Below are 14,812 nucleotides of genomic sequence, written 5' to 3' on the forward strand. Positions count from 1 at the left end.
CATGTGATTTATTAATTACTCAGTTAGAAAACCTAAGTAAAAATTGATTTTAAAAAGGAAGAAGTCCAGGTATAGGAAAATGTCATTGATTACTCTTCCTTTATTTTATTAAGTTGCTGCTGAATTTAGGGCTTTGCCCTAAATAATAAATAAAATATAATAAAATATAAAAACTGCTATTGTACCAGAAAAAGCAAGAAATATCTATCCTGTGTTGGTATTTTCAACTAATTATAATTGATACCCACAGAAATTAATGCGCTGTCATATTAATTTTGAGGTTGATTTTTTGAAGATGAATTTTTGTTGTCTTGCTAATACTTTGTGTTTTCACTTATCTAAAATTTATTCCTATGTAAATAATGTAACTTAAAAGTAATTCCATCATGAAACTTACTCAAAATTTTTATACTACTCTAGAGCTTCTGCCATGGTACCTGGCCCCAAATCGCCAGTCAATAAATGTTTACCAAATAAAGAAATAAACTAACTTAATTTGCATTAAATATGCAACTAAAACTAAGAAATAAAAATTTTAGATGTGTAATTCTCTAAATAAAGACCAAAACTCTGTATCCAGAGTTAGAATTTCTTTGGTTTGAGAATAGCTGGTATTGGATAGTTCCAAATACACTGGATACTATTTTTGCAAAATTTTCTATGTTTAAGTGTATTAAGTTGGCTTATGTTTAATATGCTTTTTAGTTTACTTGAGATGTGCTATAATTCCTTTTGTCTTTTTTTAGAGTGATACGCTGATCCTTATGAAATAATTAAAATAGAACCGTGAAAAATAAAAGTATTATTATTGCAAAACTATAAAATTCCCTTCAGAATTATTTTCCTAAAATATTTCGGAAATGGCTATTAAAAACCAACTCGTAATAATAAATAAAATCATCATTCTTCCACTAAAAAATTCAGACATGGAATAAGCATAATAGAGAAAATCAAAGCTCAGGAATTTTCAAAAGGATTAAATTATATTTAGATTTAAAGCCTAGTGTGAAAAATTATGAGCAGTTGAAATATGATATAACTTCTAATGCTTGAAATCTCAAATATTAGAAACTTTTTCTCTTTGTGATATGCTGAAGCAATTATTCTTTTGAGGTTTCTTTCTTTTTTTATTGAGGTATATTTGATTTACAATATTATATTAGTTTTAATTGTACAACATAGTAGTTCAAAATTTTTATAGATTATACTCCATTTAAAGTTATTATAAATATTGGCTATATTCCCTGTGCTGTATAATACATCCCTGTAGCTTATTTATTTCATACATAGTAGTTTGTACCTTTTAATCCCCTACCCCTATTGTGCCCCTCCCCCATTCCCTCTCCCCACTGATATTGACTAGTTTGCTTTACTCTTACATTCTACATATAAGTGATAACATACAGTACTTGTCTTTTCCTGTCTGACTTATTTCAGGTCCATCTGTGTTGTTGCATATGGGAAAATTTCATTCTTTTCTATGGCTGAGTAGCATTCTGTTGTGTGTGTGTGTATATATATATATATATATATATATATATAGGGAAGCCCAAGATTTCATTTTTTTAATAGTTATATTCCATTATATATATCACATCTTCTTTACCCATTCACCTGTTGATGGACACTTAGGTTGCTTCCATAACTTGGCTTCCATATTTTATATTATTATAAATAATACTGCTGTGAACATTGGGGTGCATGTACCTTTTCAAATTAGTGTTTTCACTTTCTCTGGATATATACCCAGGAGCGGAATTTCTGGATCATATGATAGTTCTATTTTTAGCTTTTTTAGAAACCTCCATACTGTTTTCCATAGTGGCTGCACCAATTTCCACCAACAGTGTACAAGGGTTCCCTTTTCTCTACATCCTCGCCAATATTTGTTATTTGTGGTCTTTTTGAAAGGTGTGGTCATTCTGAAAGGTGTGAAGTGATACCTCATTGTGGTTTTGATTTGCATTTCTCTGATGATTAGCAATGTTGAGCATCTTTTCATGTGCCTATTGGCCATCTGCATTTTCTCCTTGGAAAAATTTCTATTCAGTTCTGCCCATTTTTAATTTAGCTGCTTGTTTGTTTGATGCTGAGTTGTATGAGCTGTTTGTATATGTTGGATATGAACCCCTTATCACTCTTTTGAGGCTTTTGTCAATTCACTCATTTCATAGTAACACTGTTAAGCTTTTCAAATAGCTCTGGGTTTGCCTTTTTTCAGAATTAAAGAGATATAATATATATGCATGACCCTTAGTTCTAGAAATACTTTCCATAAGAAATCTCCATAGTTCTGCTGGATTATCACCTTTGGGTAATAAAACTGTTGCCTATGAAGTTTGTAATATTTCGAACACACTTTTCTAAAACTGAAATTATACCAAACTTATAACATATAACATGAGGTTTACCTTTAACAAATCTCAAAGGCAGCCACTTGTTTTGGGTAGCTGAAATATTAATTATTAGGTTTACAAACTCTGTGAAGGGCTGTTGGTACATTACGGGCTTGCTGCAAATCTATAGTTACACTGGGGAAACTCCCCATCACAGGATGAAGTAGAGTTTTTCACTACACCCCATACATCTTACCTCCTATAATGGAGTTATAATCTATATAATCTACTCTTAAACATATCCTTTAAAAACTTTGAGAAGATCAAAAAGAATTTTTAAAAATTGACATTAGCTTCCACCATCACCACTGTTTATTGAATGTCTTTAACTCTGTATGCACTAATATCATCATTTTACAGAGTCAAAAGCCAAGTAAGTTACTCAGTGGCACACAACCAATCAGTGGTGGGGCTGGGATTCAAGCTCGATTCTGTCTGATTCACAATGTAAGTAATTTAAACAACATACCCTATTTCACCACTCTCCCTACAAAGTTCTGATACGTTTTTTCCCAGCTTTTTATTCTAGATAACCACCACAAATCCCATCTACCCATGCTAAATCAGTACTAAATTAGCTTATTTCTTACAAAAACTACACTATTATTCAGTTTATTATTTAGTTTAGTGTCTACTAAGTAGCATATCCTGTCAACATAACAGAGTGATCAAAGATTCACTATTTTAGAATTAGTTTATAGATAAGACAAATTACCTTGAATGGAAGACAAAGATAGGAGGATACTTACATCAACAATTAAGAAGTCTAGCCAACACCAGGCATTGGTGAAATATGTCTGATAGCCATATGCCACCCATTTTAGAAGCATTTCCAGAATGAAAATGTAAGTGAAAACCTTATCAGCATATTCCAACATTGTCTTGATCGTCTTTCGCTGGTCAATATATATATCCTCAAATGCCTATAAAGAAAAGTTATGCATTTTAGCTTTCTGAAACTATTATACTATTACAACTATTATAAGCTATTTTTCCTGACCACATATAAATATCTTTTCCTGATTTTATATATATGACACTTCATTGGAATAGGAGGGCAGAGAAAGTAGCTATTGCTGTCTTTTCTTTCTCTCAAAGATCTTTTAATGAATCAGGAGAAAAGTTATGCTCTCTATTGATATAACTGGAAGGAGGAAGTAAAAGCATAACTCTAATGAATTAATTTGACTTGTTCAGAAAATAGTTCTTGATGTCACATCTTGATGCTGCTACCCTAACTTGAAGTTATTTATTCCTTTTGTTTCACATTTATTGCTTCCTCCTGTTGGCTTTTTTAATTTTAATTTTTTGCCATATAAAGGAGGTTGAAGAAATAAAAAGTGAAGGCTTATATTTTTCATAAAGAAGAAATTGTAATTGATCATCACATTGCCTAATTTTACTATACAGTTGAGCTCATTTGTTCCCTTTGTCCCCTTCATTTTGTTGATAGTTTATATTTCTCAGGAAAGATATGGTGTGACAAGGATGGTAAGATGAAATTACTTCTCATTTAGACTCTAATATGTATTCTTCTTCTAATATGAACCTCACTTGATATTTTATATCTAAGTATATATTCATTTAAATGGTAAAAAACTATTTCTTGTCTAAAGTGGCATGTAGATAAAATTTATTTCATCAGAAAAATATAGGCCTGTGTTAGAATTATACACTTTTAAGTTAAAGAAACCTAAGTAATTGCATTTCAATCAGGCAAGTTCTATCATCTTTCCATCCTTTATCTATCTATCTATCTATCTATCTATCTATCTACATCTATCTTATGGCTTAAGTAGCCTATTTGTGTCAGCATTTTCCTAAAATGCTATCTATGTGCTATACTTTATATTTTTGTGACTGATTTTCATATAAATAGAAATTGATTCTGATGAACACTTTTATATAGAGAGAAACCAGTCCTTAAATGATCCCTTAGGCACGCTGCCCAATATTTATTGTTACCAATATCCACTGTTCTCTGAGTAGCATAAGAAGAGTGGACCCAATTCAAAACGGACAGAGAAGTGGTTCCTAAGGACTTTTTGACTGTCCATAAAGAGATAATAATAATATCATTCATAAACAAAATTCATCAGAACTTAGAAGTTATATATACCCAATCACAGGACTTTACTGTAGTTGCCATGCTTACTTTCTTGTTAAAATATGAGTAATTAAATGCTCATGTTCTTTGGTTATAGTGAATAAACTAGAGGGACAAATTTGGGGGGTTACTTAACAATAAGCAAAAATTAATAAATAGCTTGTTAGAAGTATATGTATACATAATAAAAGTAAATCCAGAACTGCGTAGTTATACATTGTATATAGTCTGTAAGAAAGAAGTGGGGTAATTAAAGATGCACTGGAGATGGGTAGAAGGGTGGGTGGGTGGGTATATGGGTGGATGGGTGTATGGATGGATGGATATACCGATGCATGTATGTTTAAGGAAGAAGTCATAAATGGAGATAAAAGTTTGGGGGTTATCAAACAGAGGTAATGGCTGATTCCACGGAAACGGATGTAGAATGAGGGTTCAGGGAAAATAATGCATTGGATAATAAAACAATGCTACAGAAAGGATTAATAAGTCATTAGTATTAGGTGATTCTAAGACTTGGCATTATAGCACGTTTGCTTAATATTCACTCACCAGAGCACCACTACTAAGGAGAATCATGAAAACAATGAAGGTCTCAAACCAGTTATGTTCAACTATTCGGAAACACGTTCTTCTCAGGTTCCACCATTGTTTTCCTCTCCCTTCCTCCACACTAATTTGACAACATTTGAATCTTTGTACACAGCCTGCAAGTATAATGTTCAAACAGGAGTAGGTAAATAACTTCTGCTGCTTCATAGATACCCTTTGGCGTGTCCCGGATTCATCTTCTCATTGCTACTGCCATCTCTATCTTGCTAGGATAACTCTCTAAGCTTGGAGTAGTAAGAGCACATCCATTAGCAGAGTGAAGTTGTGAAAATTATCCAGCCTCTTTAAACGGTTCCCTGGATAATACCTGTTTTTTCTGACCCAACTGCTATGTCCAAGAAAGAACGTTGTAAAGTACAAGTACATGTTAAGTAGCTTTGCCTTGTACTATATCATCCTATTGCACTATGTTGAAGTCACTCTAGGAAAGGACTTCAAAGTGAAATTAATAATAAGCAGAAAACGTCCCTTTTAAAGAGGATGCAGAGTAATAATAAAGTTCTCACCCAACAATGCTGTTTCTTACTGTTTAGGTTCTCTTGTGGTGCTCCTAGAAGAGCTTATATAATTTTCAAGATTAATTTAGTCCACTAAAATGTGATTTGCATAGTCCTGCTTTGATTTGGTGCTGCCTTCCCTATACTGCTTTCACTCACTCTAACAAGAATTAAATCAACAGGAACCATAATGGAAAAGAATATAAAAAAGAATGTATATATATATATATAAAGCTGAATCACTTTGTTGTACAGCAGAAATTAACACAACATTGTAAATCAACTATACTCCAATAAAAAAATAGAATTAAAAAAATAATTAAATCAAGAGAAATTTGTGAGCACCTTTGTAATCACCATAGAGGATATTAAAAAAAAAAAAAAAGAGAAAGAGAAAAAAGGTAAAAAGGTACAGAACATGGACTTGCCCCCAGGAAACCTACAATCTGGTTTTTAAGAACAGATATAACAAAAGAACCCTGCCTCAAGTCAAAAAAAACATCAGGTATGCTTGAAGAAAGGGGAGAAAGGAGGGGAAGGGAAAGAAGGGAAGGAAGGAAGGAAAGGAGGAAGGGAGAAAGAAAGCCAGTAAAGATACATATAACAGTTCAAAAGAGAAAGAGAAGAACCCTCATAAGATAATACATGATTAGTTATCAGGTGAATTAAAGAATATCTTTATTTATAGCTGTTCAGAGGAATAAGAAGTTTTTTCCACCGTGGTCGGATGAAGTTAGTTTTGAGGACTTTGAGTGATGTGTATAATTTATACAGGAAAAGAGGGAGAAAATATATATCAGGCCTATGAGGAAAAAACATCACAAAATAGAGAATATGCAAATATATTCATATCTTCAAAACTCAAATTCCCAAGAAACTCAGACCATGGGAAATACTAATCATGGAGAAAACAAAGCTCTTAGACTTATTGTCCATATTGTGCCAGGCTAAACTAGATACTGTGCAGGGATCAGGTATTGGGCAGTGCTTATTTCCTGTTTCACCCAGCAAGCATTGGAAAATAATGATTTTGTTAAAAAAATACATTTGAGCATTTGCAACTTATTTGACTTTAATAGCTAAAAAATTATTTTTAAAGTAACTTTTGTGTATGAGAATGTTGACTAGGGCTTAAGATGCCAACTTATTGCAAAATCACCATTTTATTTGAAATATTATAAATTAGTCATTAGTTTTGATTACATTAAAATATCTTTTCTCCATGTTCATGGTCCCTTACACATAATGGGCAGATATAACCAAAACATAACATGAGATTTAAAATCTGTTAGCATATAAGAGGTAATTGAAATAGATTGACTACAAAGTTCTATTCTGAGTGGTCCATTTTGGGTGATCAACAGCTAAAAAAACTGCACTCTATAAAAGGAATATTAATGTGAAGATCATGTTCTTTACCTTCAGTGAAACAGGCTTCAGGTTCAAGGGTTTCCTCAGGTTCCACTACAGGCTGTTCCTCGGCAGGTGTTCCAATGTCTACAGTGCTGCCTTCGGATGAGCTACTGCTTTCATTAAGTTTCTGAGCGTGAGATGGACATAAAAAGTAAATCACTTTAATTTTGGTACCTAAGAAATAGCCTAGCAAGAAAGGATTAGGACAATGAACGGATTCTGGATTCTCCTTGAAATGAAGAGATTTTAAGATTAGAGCAAAAGAATGATTGAATAAGAGGAGAAATAAGGAAATCATCTATGGTAACTCCTTTACCATAATTTGCAATGTATGAAGTCAGATTGCTATGTTATGAAGTTACAAACGGCCATCAAAAACATGTACTAAGCAAACCATTGTCCTATGAATTAGAGAAGCCCCAGAGGGAGGGGTGGGAGAGGGGAAGTTAGTGATCATCGTTATCACTTTACAAATGATAAAATTAAGGTTTAGACAGGTTAAGTAACTTGTCTAATGTCATATAACCAACAAGTGAGAAAGCCAAGATTTGAGAGAATTATTCCTGAGCCCAAAGCCCATGCTCTGACTTCTGTGCAACCACCCTGTTTCTGAAATAAAAGAAACAGTGTATTCACATGCTTATAATTCTTCCATCAATTTAAAAGTGGAAATAATCCATAGAAAAACTATCAAGATGAATCTAACAGATGAAGAGAATCTACCATTCAATCTTGAAGTGAAACACAAAAACAAAGACACCTTGTTTATAACATAAACCAATAATGGAATTTTATATAATACATATATTCAGTGTCTTCATGAAAATTATTTCATCAGATGCAAAAAACTAACTTTTGGGCAGGTGTAGACATGAGTTCTATTTAATCTTTGTTTCCAGTAATTATGCCAAACGAATTATATACTTGTTATAAAGCAAATGTCATAATAGTAACTTAAGCACAAGCAATAATAAAATATTTTGGTATAATATTACTTTAACTCACAGAGAAATTCTTTTAAAATACTGTTTGAAAAGTCTTTAAAATTTCTGGACAAATCCAGCTTTTGCTTATCACAGTTCTTCACACAGAGTGCTAAATATCAGGCTCCATATCAAACTTTGTATCCATTATTAAATATCATTATTGGTAACCCAGATTTCAGTTTTCCAATTAGCAACTGTGAGTACTGATGTGAACCTAAAATAATATAAAATTAATTTGTTTATGTCTACTTATTGCCTCCCTAAATATCCTCCCCTGATATGGCTTGCCTAGATGATGATAAAGTAAATTGATACCTTTTTTTATGTATAGTTGCTCCAGGTCTTACTGAGTCAGACTTTCTCCAGATGAGAGCTGTTGCCAATATATACAACTTTATTCTTAAGAATATTCTTTAAAATTATCTATTCTTGTCTTATAACCCAACTTTGTAATATGTTACCAGTTACTCTACTTCTAAGCATATTTTCCCTTTAATGCATACAGTTGGGAGTCAATCTACATTTTAGAAATTTTAAAAGGATATAAGAGATGATTAAATTCCCATTATTAGTACTCAGTTGGAAGATGTGCTCCTGGAAAGTTCCCAGGTATAGACAAGTGATCCTCTAGATGCTTACAAATTAATTTCCAAACACATCTTAAGCAATGTAAGTATATTCCATGATCTGCCTGGACTATGGCAGGAAAGTAGAAGTGTGCCTAGTGTCACTTAAACTCAGCACGCTCTTAATTAAAGATGTCTTTTTTTTTTTTTCTATCCTAAATCTACTTTTTAAACCAAGTTCCTGATTCCGATTCTTTGCAATATCATTCTTTCAGCACCTCGACTCAAATCTCCTTGTCTTATTCATTTCAAATATTGACAGTAAAGTCATTTAATTCTACCTTTGAAATAACTCTTCTCTCAGTTTCATTTTCCAAATTCTTATGAACTCTCTGTTGACTATTGTCACTTCTTTTTTGGACAGCTATAAATAATAAGTTCATCCTTATTCTAGCCTCACCTAATTCTAGACCTTTGTGGAACACAAAGCCTGACTTATGCTACATGCCCAATAAATATTTGGTGAATGAATGAATACCTCTGTTTCAGATATTACTACCAAATGAAATTTCTGTCTCCAACTTAGCTTTCTAACCAAATTTCCCAAATCTATCTTTCACAGAAGCTGTCCTTTAGTCAAGTTGAACTTCTTAATGTTCTCTGGCTTTTGTTTACAGTGGTTTTTGCCCATCATTGTGGAAGAAGAATAATTACTCTCTCATCTTTATCTGCACAATTCTTTCAGCACGTAATTCTTTTTATTTAGCCCACCTCCATACTAACTGACTTACCAAGCTAACGATGCTTGGCATTTTCTCTGTAGAACACAATGACTGATGCCGGTGGCGTGCTGATATTTTCTCAGGAGGTTGGCTACACTCTAGTACACCTGTGCATCTCTGCTTCCACCTGATGAGTTGTGTACTTATCAAGAATAAGTTATGTTTGTGTTCAAATCAACCTGTACTATTGTAAATTAATGTAATTACAGAATTTACTCTTGCATAATTTGATAAAATGAGTTTGAAAACAAAGTTAGTTATTGTATTCATAAAAACTAAGTTGAAATCATTGCATAAACTAATAAAGACAAATCTCTCATACATATACAAACACATTAAAAAAACTTATTGTAAAATTAGGCGTGAATAATTATTTTTAAAAAGGGGTATCTAGGGACTTCCCTGGTGGTCTAGTGGGGGGCACAGGTTCAATCCCTGGTTGGGGAGCTAAGATCTCGCATGCCATGGGCGTGGCCAAAAAAATGGGGGGTGTGTATCTGGGATATAAACTTCTGGAAGGATGCTAAATTCAGTTTGCCTTATAAGGTTCTTTAAAATCTTTGTCCTCTTTGAAAAACCTAAACTGGACTCATAGATGATGAATTACAGGTGTGGCTCATGCTAAAGTGATGATGCAGAACTGCAAACAATGGACCCAGACTGGAACAAGAGGCCCAAAGGCACATTTTAACGTAAGTATGTATCAGTTTTCAAAATGAAGCAGTTTAATGTTTGGGATTGGAAGGAGTTTGTATACGTTTCAGGAATGGGACATGATTACAGGTTCGATTTTTAAATTTAGTATTCATATCTGGTTTAAATAACTCCCTAAAGCAACATTTTGCAAAAGAAGCCTGGTAAACCACATCCTTGCTGACCCCCTTGATAGACCCTGATTCTCACACTAGCGAGGGAAATTTGCCCCACCATTGTCATACTGACATCAGATAAAATGACAAGTGAATGTTAGAAAGACCAAACCACAGGCAAGTAGGCTCAGGCCAGTTAATATACTCTAGATAAATTATGCTAACCATAGAAAAAAGTTAGTATTTTTTCTATAAGTTCATACATAATGTAAATAAATAGCATTGGTGTGAAAAAGAAAAGAAAAACACAAAAAATAAAACAGATACAGAAGCGACTGAGCTGAAGTGTGCCTAGGCAATGCACGGGAGGCAACAAGGGTTTTGACTGATGAGCTAAATAAAGAACATTAATAAGTAAATTTAAAATTAAATAATAAATGTATTAAATAAAATAGATTAAAATACATAAAAAATTAATAAATTGAACTCTAGCTTATTGAGTCATTGGCGTCATCTTAGGATTCTGCTGACAACACTAAAGTTTGTGTGTTTTATTGATTTTTTTTCCTAAGAACCACGTGCTATACTAATATCATCTGCTACATTGATAATTCATTAATTTCTCTTTATTTATGTTCCCTTTGTTTTGTTGTTCTTTTTCTAATTTCTCAAACTAAGTTCTTTGTCATGTTCTTTCATCCTTTCTTGATCATCCTTGTTAACAGTAAGACATTCAATGACTGCTTGGTCCAATTTCATAGATTTTGGAAGAAAAAGTTCTTACTGTTTGGGAGGACATTTTAAATTTTTCAAGTGGTTATATTTTTTTCTATCATTTTATTATTAATTTCTCATTTAACTGCATTGTGATTAGCTAATAACCCTATATGATATCTTCTATCTTTAATTTATTGGTATAATAGCCCAACAATGTCTGCTTGTTTGAATTTATTGAGACTTACTTTGAAATTTGTATAAATATATCAATACCATGGGCCATTGAAAATAAGAATTCTCTGTACATATAATTTTTGAGATAACATACATTTATAACATTTTTGCTATTTATATTATTCAAATTATCAATGTCCTTATTTAATTTTTCTTTGATTCATCACAGACTAAAAGAATGGTATTAAAACTCTCACAACCAATATACTTTTATCAATATATTCTTATATTTCTCATTGTTGAAATCAAAGATGATGCAGTTCTGAGTTCTTTATTTGGTTGGAGTAATAACACTATTACTCAAAAAGGGAAGAATTTTTAGATGTATGGAAAGAGTCCATCTCTATATTAGCACATGTGATATGAATTCAGATAAAATACTAAATAAATTGGATAACAGCAAAACTAAAACATTCTCAAATAAGTACTTGTATTGATTTAAAAACCAATAAGGACAATTAATTTTTCCTTTTTTTGTTCTTACATTGAAATTTAATTTTATTTTGAAATTCACCATTCACATAATAAAGCAATTGGTTCTCATGGTCTTTGAGATTAATAGACTATTTAAATATCCATTTTAATGTTTATTAAGCCATTAATCAACCTTTAATTTACTAATTTCCAAATGAGCTAGTTCATTTAAAAATATGTATATTTTCACATGTAACTCTCAATAGCTCAATTTCTGTAAGGACTTATATTGTCCATGTATTTTTGGCACGCTGACAATAAGTGAGCAGAGAGAATGCAGGAACCACAGTGTATCTGAAGCATCCACTTTGCCTTGTACATCAGGGCATTCAATAACCATTTAATAACTACAACCCTGATGGGAAGAGCATTTTTCCTCCTCAATGGATTTATGCAACATTTCATGCTTTTCAAAAATGTTCTGTACTATAGTAAATGATTTTGACCTTGAGGGTGAAGCAAAACAAAGGAAAGCAAATAGTACACTCCACAATATTTCTTTGAGTAAGTGATTAAATGGTTTTTTTTGTTGTTGTTCTCTGACTTGATCTTAGGATGTTTATGCTTTTATTTTAGACTTGGTTTGTTACAGGGAGCTTATTTATAGGGTTTACTAGAAGTTCAATTTATAATGTGATAAAAATCTATTAAAAATAAATCTGGAATTTAAGGGTCAAAAGGATACAGAATATGTGTGTATATATATGTGTATACACATATATATTTTTTATTTATGAAAAAATACATATTTTAAAAGCTAGGCATATACTATTTTAAAGGTGGAAATTTTACTGTTATATATCTACATATTAACATATATATTTAAGATATATATCTTAAATCATACATAGTTGAGAGGCTCAACAACCTTAAAAATATTAGTATTAATATTTCATTGTATACACTGTGCATTAGTAAACATTTCTAGTGTACACTAAGCATATTAAAAATTAAAATGACTTCTATTAAAAACTCTCAGCAAGGCAACAATATAATATCAAAGGAACAGACTCTGTACTGAGATTTAGCATTTCCACAGAGCAGTTAGAAAAGTCAAATATTAACTCATTAATTCCCATATCATTCCTACAACTCAGATGATTTCTTCATCGGGCTTTACATTGGAACGACAATCTTCGGTGGATTATTCATATTTAATAAATATAAAAATTTTTTATTAATTGTGAAACCTACTGTTATTCAAACACTTGCCTAAGGTAGGGGTAAAGATGAAGCAATACAGCTCTGATATACTCTGAATTCTGCTTTAAAGTATGTCAAAAGTGAATTTTTATATAGATGATTAGCTATAAAGGAACAAAGGAGGTATAGCCTCTCATCACATAATGGGTCAAGAGAAAATTATTGTGATTGCAAATGAATTAGAAGCAAAAAATTGCAAAATTGCATTTATAATTCCCAAGCTAGAAAGCAAAATTGTAAACCAAATAATTTCCATTGTTAAATTTATTTTGCTGAATGAGTGCAGAATCTCTAATATTCTTTTGACATTAATTTTTAATGTTAAATGATAACATATTTAACAAATATTTTTAAAGTGTCTACTGGATAGGCGAACTGTATAACTACAGTGAAAGGGTGAAGAGTTCTCTTTTGAGTCAGACAAGCTTGGGTTTGAATCACAACGACTGGTTTTATGGACTTTAGGCAATTATCTTGACCTCCATAAGCTGTAGTTTCTAATTTGTAAAATGATCCCTACTTTACATGGTTGTCATAAGGATTGAACAAGATAACACATGGAATATGTCATTTGCTTACTGGATACATGGCAACAATTTCTGTAACAGTTATAGTTTGTAATGTGTGTAATTGCTGATATTTGATCTTTTCGACTAAAAAATATTAGTATATGCTAAGCATCAAAATTAGGACCTGAAAAAATAAAATAGTGAATATAATAGGCCCAGTACCTAATGGGCTCAAAATAAGACAAGACAAGCAACAATTGCTACACACTATGATAGGGTAAGTATAGGGTATTTTGAGAGCACCACCTAACTCAGTCTAAGAAGAACAGGGTAGAAAAAAGTGACATTTGGGGCCAGAAGGTTGAGTTGGGGTGGGAGTCAGGTGAAGAAATATGGGGTAAGAGAATATCCCAGATAGAGGGAACAGGAATGAAGATCAGAACCTGATAAAGCATGAGGAGTTTTAGGAAACAAAAGATCAGTGTAGTTGGCTGGGGAGGGGTGGTAAATACTATTACATGAGGCTGGAAAGGTCAGTAATGGTCACTTTTGCAGGGACTTGTAGGCCATGTTAAGAAGTAGAGACTGGGAGCAATGGGCAGCTCCTGAAAGGTTAGAAAGCCGAGAGAGCTATGGCCAGATTTATCTTTTAGAAAGACCACTTATCATTATGTGGGAACTGGACTAGTGAGGAGAATATGAATGTGGGAGCCCTTTTTGGAGGCTGTAGCAGTAAAACTGAGAGATGATGGAGGTCTGACATTGGGTGGAGGTGGTGTGGATGCAGAGTAGACAAAGACAAGGTAGCATTGGTTGTACCTGGTGATCAATTAGGTGTAATGAGGGACAGGGAGTTTGGGTATCCGTTGGCTAGATGGTAGCACTCTTCATGGAGAGTAGTTGCCATCTCACAGGGATCATGGTCCTGAGGAACTATATAGCTCAAGACAAGGAAATAGGCAAGGGCTGAAGGGACACTCCAAGTCAATACCCGGATGGGACTCTACAACGTGTTTCCTGAGCATCTGTCAGGCAATGATACGAAAATTCTGACTGTTTTCTTTTCTCCTCCATCTTCCTTCCTCCCTGCCCTCTCCCCAGGGAGGAGAAGCTTCATTAAAGATTAAGCTGCTAACTTAATTTGACTTAGGAATAGTCTTGCTTAGTTTATTCTATCTGTACACTTTCAAAAAATATAACTGATGAAAATGTATTCAGGAAAAGTGAGATTAACTTACATGATGCCAATTAACATTGATCAAGCACCTCATTTGTGCCAGGTACAGTGCTAGTTACTAGAAGTACAAAGGTGTATACGACCACAGTTCTTGTTCTCAAGTTGCTCACAAGATTAGTAAGTAGCATAGACAGATAGACAACAGAGAAATAGAGTGCAATATAGACATTTCAGGTTATGCAGGTAGTAATTCTACTTAGGGGAGTCTCAGAGCCTTGCCCAGAATAAGAATTGCTAGGTATCATGAGCAACAAACAACAATATGTTTGA

General features: G+C 32.8%; 1 protein-coding gene across 6 annotated transcripts in view; it reads right to left on the reverse strand.

Moving 5' to 3' along the window:
• Positions 1-14,812, reverse strand: part of LOC102987877 (sodium channel protein type 1 subunit alpha) — an 86,190-nt gene that overhangs the window by 20,739 nt on the left and 50,639 nt on the right. For all 6 annotated transcript variants that reach the window (XM_007128325.2, XM_024122235.1, XM_007128323.2 and 3 more), the window contains exons 17-19: positions 7,032-7,152; positions 5,056-5,210; positions 3,146-3,319 (exon numbers count right to left, since the gene is read on the reverse strand). In XM_007128325.2, coding sequence (XP_007128387.2) covers positions 3,146-3,319; positions 5,056-5,210; positions 7,032-7,152 — 450 coding nt within the window. The remainder of the gene's footprint in view (positions 1-3,145; positions 3,320-5,055; positions 5,211-7,031; positions 7,153-14,812) is intronic.

This window comes from Physeter macrocephalus, chromosome 2, assembly GCF_002837175.3.
Source record: "Physeter macrocephalus isolate SW-GA chromosome 2, ASM283717v5, whole genome shotgun sequence".
NCBI lineage: Eukaryota > Metazoa > Chordata > Mammalia > Artiodactyla > Physeteridae > Physeter > Physeter macrocephalus.